The sequence below is a fragment of the Petaurus breviceps genome, unplaced genomic scaffold (genome assembly GCF_028583685.1).
Source record: "Petaurus breviceps papuanus isolate PSGF00001 unplaced genomic scaffold, PetGlider_PUasm1.0 118, whole genome shotgun sequence".
NCBI lineage: Eukaryota > Metazoa > Chordata > Mammalia > Diprotodontia > Petauridae > Petaurus > Petaurus breviceps.
This window is the reverse complement of record NW_027185616.1, coordinates 21,866,577-21,883,685: the sequence shown is the minus strand read 5'-3', so window position 1 is coordinate 21,883,685 and position 17,109 is coordinate 21,866,577. Positions and strand designations below refer to the sequence as shown.

Sequence of the window (17,109 nt, the reverse complement as noted above, 5' to 3'; positions counted from 1 at the left end):
CACACACACACACACACACACACACACACACACACACACACACACACCTACAGATTTGTTTTTAAGATGAATTGCTGACACCAGTAAGTTTTCATATGTGTGTAAAGATATATAAAATATAAGTTGTAGATAGGAATAAGTGCTGAGATCCAGTGCAAACACTCCATGTGTCAGAAAAACAAACAAAATGTGTTATGAAAATCAGGATGTATGAAGTACAACATGATCAAAGGCTTGGAGCCCCAGAACGGTTATTGGAGAGTAAAAGTGATTTTGAAGACAAATAGATTATTTACAAGCTTGTGTATATGAGGACTGTAGTTTGTAGCCCCAAAGAGCACACAACAATTCAGTTTAACAGCATGTGCAGTGGAAATGCTATATTCTATCACAGTGCCTTCTTTATACAATGATACCAGTGCTAGGGAATTTTGACAGAGATCAGATAGATTCTATATTGAAAAGCACTATGTGTTTCCTCTACAACCAACTACCTTGGACTCACTCTAGACCATGCCCGGGGGCCCCACAGGTGTCTTGGTGACTTCCTGTTCCCTAACATTATTTGGGAAAGCCAAAACCATGCTTCACTTCACACTCTTCTCAGGTCAAGTTCTTCACAGCCTGGACAACCCACCAGTCCCTCCTCTAGTTCTGGAACCACAAACTATGAGAAAATCAATTCTGCCATTATTTTTAAATTGAATATGCCAATCTACCCTCAAGGCCTCACTCACCATCCCTGTATCTTTCCCCTTCCTGGTCACCATTTCCCAATGTGTGCTTTGCTGTTGTATTTATAGTTAGTACTAGTTATAGTTAGTATATATATAGTTAGTATAGTTCTTGGTACATGGGAATTGCTCAATGCTTTTTCATTCATTCATGCCTAAATGACAAGTTTCTAAGTTTCCTGTAGAAGAGACTGTACTGTCACAGAAGCAAAACAAGAAAACCTATAGCATGTAGTATGAATAATACATCTATCCCATACACAGACACATTAGAAAGATTGCTTTGAAACCTTATAAATCCTCACCAGATGCTAAACGTCAACAAACATCATGTAACATAGCTTTGATAATGCTGCTAATTATAATTTTAGAAGTATTGGTCGCGGGGCGGCTAGGTGGCGCAGTGAGTAGAGCGCTGGTCCTGGCGTCAGGAGGACCCAAGTTCGGTTCTGGCCTCAGACACTTAACACCCATGCAAAAAAAAACTAGCCGTGTAAACTTGGGCAAGTTACTTAACCCCAATTGCCCTCCAAAAGTCCAAAAAAAAAAAAGTATTGGTCTCTTTAATTACATGTAAAACATTAGTCAGAATTTCAATCCACTCTAAGAGCTAACAGTCATTTTATAAGCAGTGCTTGAAAGTTTTTCCTAAATGATCTAATTTAGAAAAATGAAGTATGAAAGTTTTTTTAAATTAGGTCCACCAAAAAGCAGTGGGAGGGTCTCCTGACTTTCTTTAAAAAAAAAGTAAGCAAAACATTTCCCCTCATATTCCCTTTCCTCCAATTTCTTTTCCTACTTGACCACTACTCACATAAAAATGGGCTTATGGAATCAAGGAATTCAGATGTGGCATCAAACAACTCAGAATTTGTTCAACACTAAGCAAATGATGACATTAAATAAGCAATATTACTTACCTTATCTACTCGGCCTATGAAAGATGGTTTACCCGCCAATCCAAGACAAATGGCACAAACTATAGTGGATTTCCCTGTTCCATTAGCTCCAACTATCATATTCAGGTTGGGTCCTGGGATTACTTCACAGGTATCATAGGTTCTGAAAGAAAATGCAGGTAAAATTACAAAACAGATAAACCAGGGGATAGTAACCTAATATGCATTAAATCAAGCCACAACTGGATTTCCCTGGCCCATTCCTCTCCCTCCAGGAGTTAAGGAAAGGAAATTCCTCCATTTCCACTGATATCTTATTCTTTTATAAATAGAGAAGGTTTCTCCCAGTACCTATCACCACAGGTAGATAAGAAAGGCAGTGATATAACCTCAAGACAACAGTAACCATTTATCGCCTTGATCCATTTCCCTAAGAAAGTGTCCTTTACTTAATACCCAACTTTCCAAGAGGATTTCCCAAGGATTTTGGAAAGAGTTTTAGAGAACGATTTCTTAATATTGTTAGAAAAACTAAAAAGGAAGTTTTTAATACGCTTCCACACTGATGATTCCTACCCATTACTGGTGATTCACACAGACACAAATGATACTGCCAGAAGGAATCTATAAATCATTGCTAAAAACTACAAAGTCTTAATTAAGTAGAGACCTTACGGGTGCCAGTAGGTAGCATTTTAATCAACTAATAGATAGTATTTTCACCCACTAGTAGTAGTGTTTTATATCCACTAAGCTAAATAACATAGAGGGAAACAAATTTAAATGCATAGTTATCAATAAAACTTGGTGGGATGAGCCCCATGACTGGAATAAATCAATTAACCAATTAGCATTTATTAAGTGACTATGCCAGGTACTGTGCTGGTAATTAAGAATACAAAGATGAAAAAAACAAAACAGTCTTTAACCTCAAGGAGATTATGTTCTATTGGGGAAGAGGGAGGTGGGGTGGGCGGAGAGGTGAATATGTGCCCATAGAAGTATAAAAAGGCAAAGGAGGTGGGCTGGGAAATAAGAGGCACTAGTAGCTAAGGGGGATCAGGAAAAGCTTCAAATGGGAGGTGGTTTTAAACTGTGCTAGAGATTACAGGAAGCCTCAATAGAGAAAAGAGTGAAAGAGTATATTCTAGGCATAGGAGATAGCTTACACAAAGGCCCAAAGCCAAGAAAGCTTAACAATTCTTAGGATTAGAAGGATATGCTTTATTCCGGAGAAATCAGGTAAGGTGTAGTGTTAATAAGACACGCTCATGTGACCTAGACACCGGAGCCTCTAGTACAGTAGGGAGTTTGTTTTGTGCCCCAAATATGTCAGGGGCTAGCACTCTCCTTTATTTCCTAGGCACCGGTCAGTAGAATGTCTACAGACAACCCCACAAAGAGAGATATTTTACTAGCAAGCAAGTGGCAAGTCATGTGTGGAAGGTGCATAAAGAAAATTTGAGGCTTGATGTAAGGGAAACTTACTAACAATGAGAACTATCCAAAAGCGAAATGGACTGCTCTGGGAGGTGGCTGGTGTCTCCCTCACTTGAAGTCTTCAAGCAAATACTGGCTGATCACTTGTTGGGTATGTTGTAGTAGATATTCTTTTTCAAGTATGGATTGCATTAGATGAATGCTAAAGTGAAATTTTATGATAAAGAAATATTTAACGTCAACTATCAGGCATATGGATTATATGAGAAAATCTTAGAGCAATAAGAAATAGGCAAATGCAGTATAGTTTGAGATCAAACTGAGAGATTACTAGGAGAAATCCCTAGCTCAGTATAAAGATCAAAATCTATTAAAATTTTTTCTTAATGTAATTCTTAACAATAATCTTAAAAATGTGACACACTAATTTGGGAAGGGGTGCGGGGGGGAGAAGAAATGTAGTAGTATCTCTTTGAGCTTAGCTGGACCTACCTTAACGCTAGGCCATACTCAACTTCCAGCAGAGAGAGTGGGTAAATCAGAAAAAGAAAGTAAAAGGTTGTCTCTGTGTCTACCAGAAGAACAGACAACCTTCTAGACACATCTTCTAGTAGGGTAGCTATGAAGACCTCCATACTTTCTAATGTAAGTAAAAAATATTTCTAGTTAATAAATCAGCATTTTTAAAGCGTTTACTATGTGCTAAGGACTGGGAATACACATATAAGTAGAAAGATAATCCTTGCCTTTAAGCAGTTTATATCCAAATGGGGGAAGACAAGAGTTAAAAAGAAAGCTGAAACAGAGAAGAGGGAGAGACAAAAGTGTATTTATCTAGGGCGCCTGGCACAAGAATCAGTCTTAACAGAGTCCTAAGCCGTCATCATCCAATCAGAGGGAGTGATGGGGTGCTTGGGATCTATATCTGTAACATCAATTTGTAAAACCAACTGGCAACATCAGTCTGTAACATCAATTTGTAAAACCAGTTTGTACAATTGTAACTGCAATTTTTATTATAAAATTGTAATAGCAATTCATAAAACCAGTCCGTAAAATCCCTTTCCCAGCCTCAAACTCTGCCCCTTCCCCCTATCCTCTCTGCCTAGGCAACAACTTGTGACTCCTTTGTCCCAGCTTAATCTCCTCCTGTCTCCTCCTGTCTGGCCCAAATCTCATCTCCAAGTTAAACTATCTATGCACAAGTTAGCCTTGGTTCCCTTACATCCATACGGTCAGCCTTGACAATGGCAGCCCTACCCTTTAAAAGTAAAAGCCTGTGCCCCCTTCACTTGCAGGTCCCCTAAGGACCCTTGCCTGCTGTAAAGCGTAAAACAAACTTTTTCAACTCTGACTCCAAGAAAGGCTGAGCTGAATTCTTTCCAGACTGAATCACAGGTTCTGGTCTTAGATAAGATCAGAGTCCCTGCCGAACCTAAGAGCCACCCCTCATCAGGAGGTTGTGTGGATTTTAGAGCTAGGGCATGGTGAAACTTCAGGATGGTAGAATAAGTACAATCCTTTTCCTCCAGAAAAAGAGTCAGGCCAGAGAGAAGGGGAAAGGTGAATAGAAGGGAACAGATGATTTATTAATTATTAAGCACATACTATGTGCCAGCCACTGTGCTTAGCAATTTGTAAATATTATCTGATTTGATTCTCACAATAATACAGATAGGTGCTATTATTGTCCCTATTTTACAGGTGAGGAAACTGAGACAGACAGAGGTTAAGTGCCTCGTCTAGGGTCACACAGCTAATAAGTGTCTGGGGCCAAATTTGAATTCAGGTCTGACTCCAGGTCTCACACTCTATCCACTGTGTCACCTTTCTATCTCTGCTTTCCTGCTCAAACCAAGGTCAAGTAAAAATGACCTAGAAGACCTATGTCCTAAAGCCCTTGCTATTAGGGTCAAATCTGTTTACAAGCTCAGTTATCCCAAGTTGCTCAATCAATCCATCAACAAGCACATAGTAGGTGCCAGGTATTACGCTAAAAGTTTACCATCTAATTTTGTGAAGATAACACTGAGAGAAGTGAGAAAAGAAAAGAGTGCAATCCAAATAAGGGGACATCCAGGGCAAAGGCACAGCAGTAGAAGATGGATGACCACAGATGTACAAGGAACAGCAAGGTCTGGGTGGGCCACAATATGAGAGGAGAGGAGTACTGTGACACAAGACTGGAAAGAATGGCTGGGGCCAGGTTGGACAGGGTTTTAAATGCCAAAAAGGAGTAACAATTGATTCCAGAGGTAACACTTGAGTTTATTGCTTAGGGTAATGAAACGGTCAGACCTGTCCTTTAGGAAAATCAGTTTCACACCTCCTAAGGGTGAAACAATACCATATCTCCTACATTCTAAGCTTTGCTAAGTGAACAAATGTAGTGTACTCTTTCCAAGGGGCCTTTTTGAATTGAGTGGATCATAAGCCTTCAACGAACAGAATGGCACCTTCTAAATCAAGTCTGTGAGAGAGTTCCTGTCATTCCACTACTCAAATAAACAACTTCAATGGCTCCCTATTGCCTCTAGAAAAAACTATCTAAGCTCACTTGTTTTGTTTTTAAAGTCCTTTATAATGTAGCCTGCCCTATTTTTCCAGCCTCACTGTACATTATTCCTCCCATGCCCTACAGTCCAAACTTGCCTTCTATGTCCATAGCCTATTCTTAGAATATACTCCCTCTTCACCCTCTGCCCGATAGAATAATTTCCTTAAAAGACACTGAAGTACCACTTCCTCTAGGAACCAACCAACTTCTAGTGACCTCCCTCCCTAATGACTTGGCAGTAACTTTTTGTTTATTCTGTATAGACACACTTATTTTTTCCTTCATTAGAATAAAAGCTCCCTGATATTAGGGACTGTTTCATTCTTGGTGATCCAGGTAGTTATTTTGCATATCTGGAACAATCAAAGTCCAAGGATTCAAACAATTCATTTAGTAAAAATATACTCAATTACTGTACCTCTGATCTAGTAAAAAAAAAAGTTCCCTAGGTGGTTAAAAAGAAATTCAGGGAAAAAAAAAACTATAAAGATCTTTCAAAAAGAAGTTAAAAGAAATCAACATGGAGGTTCCCTGGATTCTCCAGACTCCTCACCAAAATCCTAAAAAAGTGCCTTTTATATTCTTGTCCAAAAGCCGAGAATTGAGTCCCAGATCAATATACCTGGAAATAAAGTTAACCCCAAGTGCCCCAGGTCCTCACTACTACCAATCAATGTCGTAGGAGGGTGAGGTGTTAACTCAGGTCTCCCCAGTTTACTTGTACCTTGGTCTATAACATAGGTATATGCATCCTAAATGTGTTTCGAGTAACTGATTTACTTGTAGAGGGATCAGAGTTTTGAATTGAAGTAATACTGTCCCAATCAACAAACAGAAAGCCAACCCCTCAGTCTGTGACTCTTAGGACCAATCTTCCCTGAGTCCTACTGCCTCACCTAAAGCAAGAAGGGACAGGTTATACAACGTCCCATTTCAAATTCCAAATAGCCAAGAACTAATTTGCTGTCAGATGGATTGAAGTGGATGCAAAGGAGGCTCACCAACCAAGGAAGACTCCAGAAAATCATCATAAAGACAGCAAGATGGTATTGGAGGATAAACAAAAAAAGTGTAGCATGGCTCTGCAAGAACAGTGTTAGGAACGTGGAAGCACAGAATGAAATGAGACTTGCAAGATAAGTTAAACCTCACAAAAATGGGGTTTCTTTAGCTATATTAGGGGAAAGATCAATGAAAAGAAAGGACAGCTTACTTGGGATGATAACAATTGAAGACAGAGTACAGAACATCTCAACACTTAGGCTCTTGTTTTCTCTGCCAAAAAGATTTACCCTTGGATTGAAAAGTATGGAACAAAATGACAAAGAGGAAGCTGATAACAAACATCTAGCTGCTCAGTTGATACATCAGGTCCAGATGAACTACATCCTGAAAGGACAGAAAAAAACTGGCAGATGTAATTATGGAGTCATTGAAAGTATATGCCTGAAGAAGGGCAAATGTCCTGATTTGCAAAATATACTCTGCAAGGGGCGGCCAGGTGGCGCAGTGAGTAAGAGCACTGGCCCCAGAGCTGGGATGACCTGGGATGAAATCCGGGCTCAGATACTTAGCACCACACCCAGAAATAACTGGCCGTGTAAACTTGAGCAAGTTACTTAACCCCAATTGCTTTAAAAAAAAAAAATGTATATATACTCTGCAAACGACAAGTCAGAGAACTTAACTTCAATTCCTAAAAAAATTCCAGAATAAATCTTTCAAGGGATAGTGATGGAGACGCAAAGGACTAAGGCTGCAAATAGAAACACATTTTTGAGGCAAAACCAAAAGAGCATTTTTTTTGCTTGACTATGTATGTTTATTACATTTTTTTCTTTCCTTTTTCAACTGGAGAGAGGATAGGAAGGAAAGTAGAGGTTTTTGTTAATTGAAAAAGAAACAAAATGATGGTTTATTGCTTGCTTCTCCATGGGTGGGAGGACTGAAGGGAAGAAGAGAATTTCCAACTCAAAATTCAAAAAAATTGAATGTTTAAAATAAAAGGAGATGGTTACTGAACATTTAGACGAGGAAGCAATGTTTACAAAGAGTCATCATGACTTCAACACAAACAGGTCATGTTAAATTAGTATAATTTTCTTTTTTAACAGTTACTAGACTGCTAGATAAGTAGAATGCTGTATATGGGCAGGAATTTAATTATTACATTTTAACAAAACAGGTGACAAATTTTTTCTCTCATGCATTGAAGGAATTCTTGATGAAATTATTAGTAGGAAATGAGTGGGTTTTCACAGAAATTTCCCATGGTGTACCATACATCTTTTCTATCCCACTACTGACTGAAAGTAGTATATGAAACAGGTGTCCAACTCACTGCTGTCAGTGAGTGTCACTCACTCTCAGTCAGCCCTAACTTTTATCTATGTACTGAAGTCCCTTACCTTCATCCAGTCAGCCCTGACAATGGCAGCCCTACCCTTTAAAAGTAAAAAGTAAAAAAAAAAGTAAAAATGTACCCCTCTGACTCGCAGGTCCCCTAAAGGACTCTTGCCCAAGAAGCATAACAATAAACTTCTACAACTCTCACTCCAATTAAGCGTGAGACCTTGAATTCTTTCCAGATGCTATTGCAGGTTTTCTGGTCTTAGATAAGATCAGAGTTCCTGCTGAACCTATTGGGAGCCCTCCCTCATCATCATCCATCTCTTCCTTTCTACTCCTATCAGCACCACCTTAGTTGAAACCTCATTCTTATTCATATAGACTTTTTTTTTCTTTAAAGCAATCGGGGTTAAGTAACTTGTTCAAGGTTACATGGCCAGTTATTTCTGGGTGGGTGCTGAGTATCTGAGCCCGGATTTGATCCAGGTCATCCCAACATTGGAGCCAGTGCTCTTACTTGCTGAGCCACCTGGCCGCCCCTAAGCAATTGGGGTTAAGTAACTTGCTCAAGGTTACAGGGCCAGGTGTTTCTGGGTGGGTGCTAAGTGTCTGAGCCCGGGGTTTGATCCCAGGTCATCCCAATCCTGGGGCTGGTACTCTTACTCGCTGAGCTACCTGGCCGCCCCCATATAGACTTCTACCAGTCTCCCAAAGGATCTCATCTCCAGTTTCTCTTTCTGTACTTTCTAACCCAGTGATACTGGTCCTCTTATTGTTATAAGTTTACAGACTCCATTTCCCAACTCTGTGCCTTTCACTAGATGTCCCTTATGCCTGGAATGCTCTCCCTCATCACCTCAGCTTCCAGGCTTCCTTCAAAACTCAGCTCCAGTCCCATCTACAAGAGGCTCTTTCTCCTCTGCTACTGCTAGTGCTTTCCTTCTGAGATTACATTCTATCTATACTTACAGATCTTGCATGTATATAGTTGGATGCATGTCTAAACAACAGTTAATATGAAAAAAAAAAGAGGTGGGGAATGCTCCTTTAATAGACTACAAGAGTTAATAATATGATTAATGTTAACTTAGGTTTCATTATGAGAAGCAAAGTCCATACCATATTTAACTTGCTCCAGACCAAATCTTCAATTTCACATCCCAGTCATTTACCCAAACGAACCTGTCTGTCATTTTCCTGTCTTCTCTGCTTCTCCCTGTACCAGGCCTCCAAATCTATGCCCTCAGTCCCTGGGACTCGTTACTGTCAGTTGTTTGTTTAATCACTGTGACCCCAATGGGATGCTTGTGCTCAGGCCCTAGGCCACCCAGTATCTCTGTAGGCCTCAGTGAGAAAATCTTTTTTGTTGTTGTTGTTGCAAGCACATGCCTAAGGACTGTCTGGTAAATGTCCAAGAACCATGCTGATGGCAACTAAACAAAACTATCTTGTCTTCTCCCTTGATGTCTGGTATCAACAGCTATCACTGTGGATTCCCTGAATTTTCCCATCCATACATCACTGGTGCCTTCTTTCAGGGCACCTGGACCCTTTGCATATTCCTTGAGACTCTAGATTACCTAATTAGCATCCTTGACATTCTTTTCCCTCTTTCTTTCCCATATAAGACCTAGCACTATCCTCACTAGCTTGCAGGTTGCCTAGGAACTTTGCCTGCTTCTGGAAGAGTCACAATAAACTTTGCCACTTGACTGAGAGATGTCAGAGCGTGTGACTTCGTTCCAGGTAACAACACTCTGCACCCTGACATTTCAGGATTTCTAGCGCCCCTAACTGCGACAAACCTATGGATTGTAGCATGCCAGGTCCTTCTGTCCTCCACTGATGCCTGAAGTCTGTCCACACTCATGTTTATACTTCCATGACACTCTTTAGCCATCTCATCCTCTACCATCCCCTTCTCCTTTCTGCCTTCAATCTTTCCCAACATCAGAATCTTTTCCAATGAGTCCTGTCTTCCCGTAATGCAGCCGAAGTATTTAAGTTTCAGCTTCAGCATGTATCCTTCCCAAAGTCATATCTAGTACCACAATTCAAAATCATTTTTTCCCCCAGTTTTTGCTCTCCCTGGTTTCGGCACTGAAATCAAATTTGTGTCACAGAAATAATTTAGCAGAACAACTTCTTTGGCTGTTTTTCCAAACAGTTAATACAGCACTGGAATTGTTCTTTAAATGTTTGCTAGAATTTAATGTAAATGCATCTGGTCTTAGTTTCTCTCAGGGAGATATCGTTTATGGCTTGTTCAATTTCTTTTTCGAAGACAAGGTTATTCTGGGCAATTTACATTTTTGTAATTATCATCCACTTCATTGAGATTGTTGGTTTTATAGATAGATAGTTGGGTTTATAATAAGACTCTTATAGATTATAAAATCTCTGTAAGAGATTTTCAAGCAAATGTTGGATGACGGCTTGCCATTGATGTAGAAACAATTCTTGCCCAGGCAGGAGTTATCTCCTACAAGCCATTTTAAATACCACCAACAAATTAATCTCTCTGGTCATGCCACTCTCCTGCTAAAAACAAAAACAAAAAAACTTTGATGGTCCTTTTCCCTGAACAAAATCCAATTTGAATAAAATCCAGGCTACTTAATTGGTCATTCAAGGTCATTGGTTATTTGGGTCTCAATCAATTTTTCTTGATTTACCTGCCGCTATACCTTTTCTTAAACCTTAGAACAATTAACCTGGAATACTGGATGTTTTCCAACATATCCCACTTTCTTCTTTCCACTCCTTTATTTGCACCTATCCTGATGCCTGGAATAATATCTTCATTGCTAGCAAAAAAAATACTATCAAACCTTCCAAAGTCCTGCTTTTGATTAGCTCAAATTCTCTCTCTTTTATATAGTCTTCCCTGATTCCTTCATGTAGAAGTGGTACCTCAATCTTTTGAGTTCATGTCACATTTTTCGTACCTCTCATTCATTCTCAAATTCTACTTTGTATTACAGTTATGAGTACACATCATCTTCCCTGCTAGATTCTACGTCCCTTTAAGGGTAAGGAGCATGACATTTATTTCCACACTCTATCAGCATCCCCTGAAGGGAAGGGTATGATAGATACCCTATGCGAAGAGAAGGAAGGGAAAGGCAGGAAGAAAGGGAGGGAGAGAGAGAAAGAGAAGAAAAAAAATTTTTACCTGCAGGTACTCTGCCTCAAAAGAATCTAAATTTTGATAGTTGAAACTTTGCAAGCTATCTTGGGGTTCACCAGTTAGATTTTTTTCCTAAGGACCATGCCTTAAACCCAAGGTTCCCAAACTTATTTACCCTACTGCCCCCTTTGAAAAAAAAATTCTCAGTGGCACTCCCTCCCTCCAAAATCTACTTTCTTTAACCCTTTTAAATTTTTTTTTTTAATTTGCATCATTTCAAAAACTATTGACAGGTTTGTGGAGAGGGGAAGACTTTATGACCAAACAAGAATTAGAGAGCATTATAAAATGCAAAATGGGTAATTTTGATTACATTAAATTGAAAAGCTTCTGTACAAACAAAGCCAATGTAACCAGGATTAGGAGGGAAGTGGAAAATTGGGAAAGAAGTTTTACAACCTATGTCTCTGATAAAGGCCTCATTTCTAAAATATACAGAGAATTGAGTCAAATTTATAAGAATACAAGTCATTCCCCCATTGATAAATGGTCAAAGGATATGAAGGATATGAACAGGCAGTTTTCAGGGGAAGAAATTAAAGCTATCTATAAGCATATGAAAAAATGCTCTAAATCACTATTGATTAGAGAAATGCAAATGAAAACAACTCTGAGGTACCACATCTCACCAGTCAGATTAGCTAAGATGACAAAACAGGAAAATGACAAATGCTAGAGAGGATGTGAACAAACTGGAACACTAATGCATTGCTGGTGGAGTTGTGAACTGATCCAACCATTCTGGAGAGCAATCTGGAATTATGCCCAAAGGGCTATAAATACTTTCATACCCTTTGACCCAGCAATACCACTTCTAGGGTTGTATCCCAAAGAGATCATAGAAGTGGGAGGAAGACCCATATTTACAAAAATGTTTATAGCTGCTCTTTTTGTGGTGGCAAAGAAATGGAAATTAAAGGGGTGCCCATCAATTGGGGAATGGCTGAACAAGTTGTGGTATATGAATGTAATGGAATACTATTGTGCTGTAAGAAATGAGGAGCAGATGGACTTCATATTTACCTGGAGAGGCTTATACGAACTGATGCTGAGTGAGAAGAGTAGAGCCAGGAGAAATCTGTACACAATTACAGACACAACGTATGTGTGATGACCAACTTTGATAGACTGGACTCTTCCCAACAATTCAGGGTTATAAGTCAACCCCAAAAGACTCATGATGGAGAGAGATATCTACATCCAGAGAAAGAACCGAGTTTGAATCCAGATTGAAGCAATCTACCTGCTTTTTTTCTTTTTCTTGTTTGTTTTTGTTTCCTCTTTCCCATTGTTCATTCCATCTGATACAATCCTTTATAACCTGACTAATGTCTAATGTGAGTATTTGCAGATACTATACTTGATTGTATGCTGCCATGGGGAGGGGAGAGGTGGGGGAGGGAGAGAAAATTTGAAACTCAAGGAATTGTGGAAATGAATCTTGTAAACTAAAAGTAAACAAATTAATAAAGACCAAAAAAAAAATAAAAACAAAAACATAACTTTGCATCATTTAAAAAAATTTAATTTTTTTCTTTAAACAAATGACATCTTAAATTTAATAATTTATTGTAAATTTGCGCGTTTTTTTCTGCACTGAAATGTTGATGACACAATACCATATCATGTAACTGTATAGTATTGTAACTGTATCATCTTATAAACAAATCATTACATACACATATTCCTGCCTTTGCATGGTGGACTTCCGGACAACGCGCCACATGCTGGCTGGCCAACACTCGCTGGCTAAGACCTGTCTGTGGACTTGATCAGTTATAACTTGCATTTTGTGTTTATTTGGAAAATAATGTAATCACTACAACTTTAACCCAGTTACACAACAGATGAAATATGTATGATTTTTCAAAATTTTCTTCTCTTCTTTCCTTATGCTTCCACAGCCCCCTTATTTTTATTCAACACCCCCAATTGCACCTAAGGCTACTACCCCCCAATGGATAGTCCCAGTGCCCACTCCCCCTTCCCCTCCCCAGGGGGCCCATATCACCCACTCAGGGAACCTAAGGTTTTAAACCCAATTCACTCTTATCTCTCACAGATTGGCCAACAATAGGTACAAGGCCAAGCCAAATATTTGGGCCCCACCTTGGAGTGAATGTAAATAGGAATTGCTTCTGTTTGGGCCAGAAACTTTAAGGGTCTACCCCTCCCAGAATGATTTTTTTTTTTTGACTAAGTAAAAGAGGTCCTTCTGTTGTCTCATTTCTAACCTAAACTTAATCACTGAATGGATGTTGACTCAGTCAAACTAAGACCAGTTTAAGGCCTTAGCTTAAAAGGACTAAGGTCTCCCACTGCATAAAGGCCCATCTCCAGTCATCCTGATCTATACCTTACCACTGGACCCACATGGCTCTGGAAGAGAATGTGAGGCTGGTGACTCTGCACAGCTCTCCCTCACTTAAATCCAATCCACTTGCATTTCATGGTATCAACCTCCCTAATGTTATGGTCCTCTCTGAGAATGAAGGACAAACAGCAACAGCCATCAGTGGCTAATATCATGTTTTACACATTAGTATTTCTTAAATGAGCTGTATGAGGCATCAGAGAGATCATTGTCATCTCACTTCCATCATTCTTAAAGTAAGAAAGCAACATAGAATCTACCAGTTCCCTAGCCACTTGTAGGTGCTTGCATCCAAACCTTGAGTAGTTTCCTGATGCAGCTCTCCATAAACGAATTAACTGTTTAACTGTTAAAATTTTAAAGCTATTAAGTGTTTAAACTATTTCTTTGGCTGTGCTGTTCAGTGTTCTTTTCCTTCTTCTTGGGGTTCCCCTCGTTTCATTCCCATCCTGTCCTGCTCTCTCATCTACCAGTCAACTAATCCCTAATCTGATAACTATTTAAAACATACCTGCTCTGAGAAATCTTATTTTTTAACAACTGTTATTGATGCCTTCTATTTTCACAGCAGTAGTTTTTAGAAACCTTCCTCATAGAAAAGAAAACAATTAAGCAAAGGCAGTAAGAATTCTGCCCCATTGCTCCAGCTCTTTTCCAGAGAGGGAGGTAGCTTTCCTTATCTGTTTCCTAGGTGACTAAGTGCAGCTCACTCAGAAATGAGCAAGAGATTTCAAAAAACCTGCAAAGTCTTATAAGAACTGATGCAAAGTAAAATGAGCAGAACCAGGAGAACATTGTATACAGTATACATTGTGTGATGATCAATTATGGATGACTTAGCTCTTCTCAGCAATACAATGATCCAAAGCAACCCTAAAGGACCCTAATGAAAAATGCTACACACCTCCAGAGAAACAGCTGATGAACTCCGAATGAAGATCAAAACACACTATTTTCACTTTATTTTTTTCCATGTTCTTTCCCCCCTTTTGGTCTATTTCTTCTTTCACAATTGTGACTAATATGGAAATAAGTTTTACATGATTGCACATACATAACCTATATCAAATCGCTTACTGTTTTAGGAAGAAGGGAAGGAGAAAAATTAGAAACTCAAAATTTTGTAAAAATAAATGCTAAAAGGCAGCTAGATGACACAGAGAATAGAGCACCCGCCCTGGAGTCAGTAGGTCCTGAGTTCAAATCCAGCCTCAGACACTTAACAGGAAAACTAGCTGTGTGACCCTGGGCAAGTCACTTAACCCCAACTGCCCTCCAAAAAGGAAAAAAAAAAATGAATGCTAAAAATTGTCTTTACATGTAACTGGAAAAAATACTAATAAAAAACCAAAAATTTATATTGTTATTCTGTAAATGGTTGTTTCTATTCATTTCACTTGTATCATTTTATACAAATCTTCCCTGAATTTCCAATATTTATTGCTTCTCACTTCATTCCATTAAATTATCTAGTCTGGTTTCCCATCTCATCATTCAACCAAAACCTCTCTCCAAAGTTACCAGTGATCTCTTAACTGCCAAACCTAATGAATGGCCTTTTCTTGATTTCTAGCTTTCTTCCCTTTTCAGCACTATCACCCTCTTCTCTTTGACCCTCTATGACAAGACTCTCCCCGGGTTTTCCTCCTATCCATCCAACTGCAGGAAAGCAAGGTGTTGTCCCAGACTTCTTATCCTTTCATTTCCCCATATTCAGTCTGTTGCCATTGTCTGTAGATTTTACTCTCGTGTATGTGCATATTCCCTTCTTCCCACTAACACTGCCGCCACCTTGGGGGAGGTCCATCTGTACTATTGCAATAGCCTGCTGGTTGATCTTCCTTCCCCAAGTCTCTTTCCACTCCAGTCCATTCTCAACTCAGCTGTCAAAGAAATCTTCCTCAAGTCAAGGTACTGAGTAAACCAGTAGTTCTTCAGCACATCCGGGATCAAATATAAAAGCCTCTTTTGTATTTAAAGTCCTTCAAAACCTGCCCCACTTTCCTTTCCAGTCTTCTTTTATGTCTTACCCTCCTTTCATTTAGCCACACACACTGGCCTCCTTGCTGTTCCCAGAACCTGACAGGTCATTTCCTGACTCCAGGCATGTTCATGGGCTGTCCCCATGTCTGGATGTTCTCTCCACATTTTTTCCTCTTGGCTCCCTTCAAGTCCCGGTTAACATCCCATCCTGTATGTAGCTTCTTTGCACAGTAGTTTTCGTGCTGTCTCTCCCATTAGATTGTGAGCTTCTTGAGAGCAGATGCTTTTTTTGTATCCTCAGCACAGTGCCTGGTATATAGTAGGTGCTTTAAAAAAATGTTTTATTGACTGACTAAAAATTGGACTGGAATGGGAAAGCATGAGCTCTTGTCCTGTATGATCCTGGACAAGTCACTTTTTCTCAATCTACCTGCGTTTTCTCATCCATAAAATGAGAATTTTTACCTTACAATTCAAATGACCTATGAAGCAGAAAAAAATATTTATAATACTACACAAACCAAGCCCAATGCAAAGGACAGGGCCTGAAACAATGTGCAAATAAAAATTTAACTAAGAGGGAAAAAAGATAATACATGATCGTATTTTCTGTTAGGAGATGTATCATCACAATAATGTTGGATCAAATGAGATGTGTATGTATATCCGTGATATATGTATATTTAGACACACCACACGTGTATATATACAGAAACATAAAAAACCCACACAAATATATATCTACAGCATTTTTCAAAACTTAAAAGTCCTCCATAAATATCAGAAGCTAGTACTAATTCTACCAAATATAGAAACTTTCTAGACTAATAAAGTTAGGAACTGATTTCTTCTGAATTTAACTGAAATATTTAATTGTTACATAAAACCAGCAAGGTTCCAACAGTTGTGTAAACACAGGCAACCTGTCTCCTTCCAGAAATTCAATTACATGTAGAGGCATACAAGAAATAAATTCATCACATGGGACCCTGTCCCTCATCACCAGACCAATTCCGTGTTATGGGGAAGTTATCAGAGCTGACTACCAAACTCAAAGAGGAAATGAAGGAGAAAAAAACAAACCATCCTCCAAACTGAAGCTTCAGGATGAATGCAAAGACATAAAAATAATTATTCTTATATATATATTTTTTATATATGTAAATATATATAAATATATGTTTTATATACATATCAATAAATTTATAAATAGATATTATATATAAAAATAAATTTATATACATAAAAATATAGTTTTCCAACTCAAAATAAAAATCAATAATGAAATTCTTAGAATGTGATTCAAGAAGCCTTCAGAGAAAACCTGGAAGCAGCAGGTAGTTTAAAGAGTGAGATTTTCCGCTTTGGGGCAGAAAGGGGAGATGCCTATTCAGAATTTAAAGTGATACGGGGAACAAAAGGCATAAACCTTAAAAGGCCCGGGATTCAAATACTGGCTTGGCTATAATTTTCCTTCCCCGCAGAAAGTGGGGATTGCCCTAAATCACCCGGGGAGAGGGGGGGTTAATGGAGATTCTTCAGAGACGGGGTGAAAGAGGGATGGGGGACCTTCTTTATCTTCA

General features: G+C 38.9%; 1 protein-coding gene across 1 annotated transcript in view; it reads right to left on the bottom strand.

The window, feature by feature from the left end:
* SMC5 (structural maintenance of chromosomes 5) overlaps positions 1 to 17,109 on the bottom strand; it is a 396,836-nt gene that overhangs the window by 62,533 nt on the left and 317,194 nt on the right. The window contains exon 3 of the mRNA XM_069087011.1: positions 1,655 to 1,796. Coding sequence (XP_068943112.1) covers positions 1,655 to 1,796 — 142 coding nt within the window. The remainder of the gene's footprint in view (positions 1 to 1,654; positions 1,797 to 17,109) is intronic.